General features: G+C 43.9%; 1 protein-coding gene across 8 annotated transcripts in view; it reads left to right on the top strand.

Moving 5' to 3' along the window:
* cspg5b (chondroitin sulfate proteoglycan 5b) overlaps positions 1 to 6,230 on the top strand; it is a 14,561-nt gene that overhangs the window by 3,178 nt on the left and 5,153 nt on the right. For 2 of the 8 annotated variants that reach the window (XM_032534955.1, XM_032534957.1), the window contains exons 2-4: positions 3,412 to 4,186; positions 5,128 to 5,337; positions 5,740 to 5,818. In XM_032534955.1, coding sequence (XP_032390846.1) covers positions 3,412 to 4,186; positions 5,128 to 5,337; positions 5,740 to 5,818 — 1,064 coding nt within the window. Of the gene's footprint in view, positions 1 to 3,411; positions 4,187 to 5,127; positions 5,338 to 5,739; positions 5,903 to 6,230 lie in introns of all 8 variants that reach the window. The other 6 variants (XM_032534951.1, XM_032534953.1, XM_032534956.1 and 3 more) reach the window with 3 other exon arrangements.

The raw sequence follows: 6,230 nt of genomic DNA, 5'->3' as shown, positions 1-6,230 counted from the left end.
CCCATATCATCACATACCCTTCACCATACCTGGAGATTGGCATAGTTTTATTTCAGTTAGCTGGTTTGATTTGCATTGAGAGATGATCTTATGGAAAGTTCCCCATCCCTATCTTTAGGTATGGTGGAGGTTATTTGATGATGGGGGGTCATTTTAATTCCAAAGGCTAAGGGAACGTTATCAAGATGCCTAGTATCCTGGATCCATGAAATAACTGGACTTAAAAAATAAAAAATAACTTTGACTCTATGGTAATTTAACATAGGAATGTGTATACGTATGCCCCCTGTATTTTAAGGAAGAAAATGTATTTATTTACAATAAATTATTAATTCACAAAGAAAATTGGTGTCCTTAAAAGGTTGTCTTTTCTTAATTTATTTGAATTAAGGCATTAAGATCAGTTTCCAAAAGATTTTTTAAATCAACTTTAGCATGGGTGTGTAAACTTATTCAAGCCACTGTATATAAAACCAATAAATCAATCCACATATACACACAAACATACCGACATACAGATTGTCCTTGATAGCAACATAAAGTAATATGGATCAAATCCATACCTTTGGATGCTCTGCCAAGTGAGTGTGTTTGAGTGAGTGCATACTGTGAGGTCCATCTGCCCTGTAGCCCCAGAAAGCTAATGCTAATACACACACACACACACACACACACACACACACACACACACACACACACACACACACACACACACACACACACACACACACACACACACACACACACACACACACACACACACACACACACACACACACACACACACACACACACACACACACACACACACACACACACACACACACACACACACACACACTGCTGAGCAGCAGCTAAAGGAACACATCACACCATTTCTAAGACGGATATTTCTAAGCAGGGGAGTCGTGCATTCACTTTGCTTGTCTTGTCCTTGTAATCTCTTCATGTTCCCTTTTGCTCTTGTAATCGCTATAAGACTGCCAGCTACCAACAGGACGCTGCATCTGAGTCTCAAATGGGAAAAAATTTGGCAGATTGAACCTTTAAATGAAAGGTTACTTTGTTGTAATCCATTTTAACTGGTGGAGTAGGTTCATCTCTTTCACAAACTGTGAAGCATTTAAGTTCATTCCACCTCAATTTTCCCAGCGATGGAGTTGACACTCTGCCTGGCTGGCTGATTGAAAAACAAGAGAAAGAGAGAGAGAGAACGAGCGCAGACACTGGATTCTCTGTTTCCACTGCAACTCCCTCACTCCACTTCTCCTTTTAACATGGCACCCCTTTACATCTCACCATGGCAACTGCAGTATGTGTGTGCCTGTGTGTGTGTGGTGAATCTCATGGTTCCTCAGCCACCACTAGTCTTCGTGACTCGAGGCACGTTCAGATGGTTTTAGTATTAGCTCTGAATGAAGGGCCAGACACTGAAAGCAGTGATCTCATTGGACACAGTGATTTCAGGGTGGCAGTGGGAGAGAAGCCGTCCAGCCAAGAACTGGGTTGAGTTTGGCCGTTTGCACAAATGTACCAGGCCAGTGGAAAAGTGTGAAGAAGTGGTTTCTTGAAATTCAGTCTGTCAGTCTTAAACCGTGGGAACATTATATTCCCGAAACTTCTTTCATGTCCCCTTTTCACCTTAAATATATTGAGATTTGGAAAAATGCATACATTTACTTGTCCCAAGAGTTAGATGACAAGATTGATATCACTCATGTTTCTATGCTAAATATGAAGACACCACCAGCAGCCAGCTCTGTCCAAAAGTACCAAAAATCCCATTACCAGCACCTCTGAAATTAAACAATTAGCTTTAGCGCTGTTTGTAGAAGGTGTTTATCAGATGTCTCTCACCGTTTCCAGTCTTTGTGCTAAGATAAGATAACATAACTGGCTGCAGGTGACGTCTTCACATTTAGCATAGAAACATGAGAGTGCTATCAACTTTCTCATCTGACTCTAAGCAAGAAAGTGAATAAGCATTATAATGGGAAAATTATATTTAAGCATGATGAGAATTTAAATAAAATGTCAAATAAACCCTTTAAACTCCATGTATTCTACACTTCCTTACAGGTTCTCTATTAGCTTCCAACTCTTTCCCACTCTGAATTGAAGTCCTTTGATGTTTACACTCAGTTGAATATCCAAACCAAAGATTTCATGTTATCCATTTCCCCAAAATCTCATAAGGTTTAGTACTTTTGGAAACTTTGGGATTTCCACTTGAATTTTAAAGTATTCTGTGGGTCTGAACAATGTCTGGCTGCAAAACAGGAGTTAAGAAATGACTGGCCAATCAGCGGCCTGCTGCATGTTAAAAGGTTTAGGGAATTCCTGTCCGTCTGTACCTCCCTGTTGTCTTTTTCTTTCTTTGTCTGTCTCTCTGCCTCTTCGTGTGTGAATCTTTGCCCTGCAGATTGCCAAGTACAGGAGAAGGGCCTGACCAGCCTCTAACCGATTGCTCTAAATCCTAATCCTCGCCCAGTCTTGGTCACCAGATCACATTAGTCAGTCACTCAATGTGCCTAATCCTACACCGCTACCGTCTGATTACACGGCAGTCTTCAGCTCTTGTTCTGATTTCTTTGACAATTAATCACTTAGCTCTTAAGCTCAAATCAGCTCTCTCATGAGATCGCAATTTGTGCATATATTTATTGCATTGTTTTTCAAATTCAGCTGAATTTACAGTGAATGGTATTGGGACATGACAGTATTCTCTTAGAAAAATAGCCTGATGCAGCCTTAAGGCATCTCTACAGTATACTGTGGGGATCCATTTCAATTATTTATGCCTCATCCTTGGGGCACAATCTTTATCAAAGAAAACACAGTCAGTACCTTGGGATTTAGTTCTAGCATTGATGCCGTGTTGACAATACGATTATGTTAAGGGGAGAATCAGTTGTTTTTACACATCACAAGTCAGTAACAGCAGCCAGTCAGTCTAGTTTAGCAAAGACTGGAAACAGGGGTGACTAAATTCACCAACCAGCACCTCTGAAGAACACGTTTACACATCATATCTTGTTTGTTTAGTCTGTACAAAAAAAAACAATGGGAAAAAAATGGGAAATTGGGATTTTATGGGGAGTTACGTGCTGGACAAATTCTTGGCTTGCGGTAACTTCCTTGAGTCTCAACTGGTTGCCTGGCAACCTCACAGTGACAACAAGACTAGATGAAGAAATAGTCTGACACATAAACCCACCCCAATACATGTTTTATTACATTTTTGTACAGATTAGGTCAGCTTTAGAGGTGCCAGAAGGTGGATTGGATGGAAAGTGGAAAGCCAATACATGTTTTGTGTAATCTGACTCTTGTCAGTCTCCCAACTTTTTGGAAATGCAATACTAGAGGACTGGAATTCTTCTTTAATACTTTTTTGTGTCTAAATGACAGGGAGGCATTCACTGGCCAGGCACCATCATCACCACAATCAATCATCTGTCAACAAGGAGGCCTTGAACACCAGAATGATGCTCAGTGACGACTCCGCAGAGAGGGACCACCTGATCGGAGCAGGGCTCATGCTCGGGGCTAAACTCCCGCTCAGCTCCACCAAACGCCACCATTCTCATAAACACAGCCATCTAGACGTCGTAGAGGAGGACCAAACTGTCGGGGAGGAGCTCACCGCCGGTGGGGGGAGTCCAGACCAGCCCGGAAACCCAATGTCAGATGATGTCATCACCGTGGAGTTTCACAGCCCTGCGCCGGATATTGTGTCCTCTGATGTGGCTCTGGATTGGGCCAAAGCCCCAAAAGCACAGAAGCAAAAAGGCGGAGGCCCTACTGCATGGACGCTTTCTGACTTTTATGACTACCTGTCACCTGATGACGACCTCTCGACATTAGATACGACTCCAGAACCAGAGCCCACCCCTTCACCCCCGCCTGACATGGAGGATGAGAATCCGCTCCTGACTGATTCTCCTTCTGTTCCTGATGTGCGGCCTAACACGGATAGTGGGCCCTCCCTACCAGCTTCTGCCACGCCAGGGCCGGACAAGGGTGAGGGCTTAGGCTTAGGTGGCGCCATGGGGACTGACGGCTGCAGGCTGGGCTTTGTGCGCTCTGGACCTGGGGTGTGTGTGTCTCAGTGTGACATTGAACCCAATTTCTGCTTCAACGGAGGAGTGTGCACTGTGGTGGCAGGAATGGGAGCATTCTGCAGGTGAGAAACGTGGTAATTACACCGGCTGGTTTGGTTAAGGAGCATCACAGCCTTCCTGTGTTTCATCATGTTTAGTAATGCTGAATTAATGAGTAGCATTTACAAGCAGGCAGGGATTTTTTTAGAGGAAAAGTGGTACTGTATGTGAGTGGCAGCAGGGGTGCTGGGGGGGGGGTGTAAGATGCTAAAAAATTTTCCCATTGTCTTGTTGTGATGATTTCCAATGTGTTGCCTCGCCAACAAAAAAGAAGAAGAAAAGATTTGGGACACTTAAGTCAGCGAATAGACACTGAAAAGACAGACACGCACGTAGATACAAGGCTGGCTTAATCTGTCATGAGGGTTCGTCGATCACAGCAGGGTCGCTGAGGGATTAGCTCAGTTTGGGAGGTGGGGGGGGGTGGTCATAGGCTGGTGACAGCTGATGTATACACACACACAGTTTCACACGCAGAAGACACCCATACACAGACACACACAGTCCTTGTGCACATACCCACACATTCACAGACACACAGCACCATATGCCCTATCCAGCAGACTGTGTAAGCTTGGAGGTAAACGGTTGCTCATTTCATCATACCTGCTGAGTGAGGACGCGCACACACACTCTCGTGTGCACACGCTTCAAACACATGTTCAAACTAACAACGCTTCAATTCACCAACTTTATTAACCCCACAAGGGGCAATTAGTTAAGAGCAGCATCAACCAACTAACTACCCCCCCCCCCCCCCCCCCCCCCCCACACACACACAGTACAACCAACACACACATACAGTACAAAAAGCCTAAACGCTAAAGAGAAGCACACACAACCTCTTGGCCTTTTTTGTCACAGCAGGTCAAAGGAGGGATATTATTTAGTGCATTCACAACCACAAAAGTGTCACATTAATCAAAAGGGCCAATATTGCTACTTTGCATTGCTTTGCAACCAGGTGCAATGTGCAGGACTACATCTGGAACAAAGGCACGCGCTGTGATTGGGCTGTCACAGAGTTCCAGGTTATGTGTGCGGTGGTTGGCGTGGCCTCCCTGGTGCTCATCTTCCTCTTCATGATCATCGTTTTCTTTGCCAAGAAGCTGCACCGCCTCAAGAATGAGAACAGGCGCCTTCGCAAACGCAGGTGTGTTTGTGTGACTGGGAGGTGAGAATGTAAAAATATACGGTATGTGGTAAGTTACACTGTGTGATGGGTGCTTAGAGAAGGGGCTGTGACTATGTATGTGTCAGTCTAATTCCTGTGAGACTTTACAACCTAACAACTGAGATAGAATGTGGAAATCAAATGAAGCAGTGAACAGTGAGAAAAATCCATCTCATCAAATCAATTAGATTTTTTTAGTCACCAAACACAATGTAGTCTTTAGAGTTGATCCAATTCTCTTTGGTATCCGCTGAATTATTATGTTCTTCGTGAGGATATCATTTTGTGTATAATGTATGTGTGTCTAACAGAGTTTTTAATCCCAGTTTAACAAAATATGGACCTGGAGATTAACTGCAAATATTTATGACACAAATCTCTGTCGTTCTCGCCCTCCTGCAGCAAGTACTGCCCACAGAGCAGCGAGCCACAGACAGACGGCCTCTCCGTTTCCACAACAGCCGACGGCTCGCAGCCAAACGTAAGGAAATTGTGTGACACCCCTCCGCACGCTCCCCAAGCTCACACTCACAACCTGGCGTACTATGACAACATTATCTGTCAGGTACGCCCCGACTCTGTGTGTTTATTCTCCCTTTTCTGTCCTTCCATATGTCTACTTTGTATCCATTATATTTGTCTAACTTTTCAGTGCATCTACGATTTCTTTTCTCTTTGTCGGTTTTCTGTGTAACATTTCCTCTTTGTTTACGGTGTCATCTCCTATGTTTTCTCTCTGCCAGCTTACATAGTGATTAGATTTTTTGTATCCGTCTGGGTTTGTCTGTTTTTCTGTCTTTGTGCACAGCCGTCTATCTGTTCCAATTCAAAGAACTAACACCAAACCAATAACTTAAAGGCTCTGTAAGCGATGTCACGCGTGTTTTAGGCTA

The sequence above is a fragment of the Etheostoma spectabile genome, chromosome 14, assembly GCF_008692095.1.
Source record: "Etheostoma spectabile isolate EspeVRDwgs_2016 chromosome 14, UIUC_Espe_1.0, whole genome shotgun sequence".
Lineage (NCBI taxonomy): Eukaryota > Metazoa > Chordata > Actinopteri > Perciformes > Percidae > Etheostoma > Etheostoma spectabile.
This window is presented reverse-complemented; position numbering and strand designations above follow the sequence as displayed.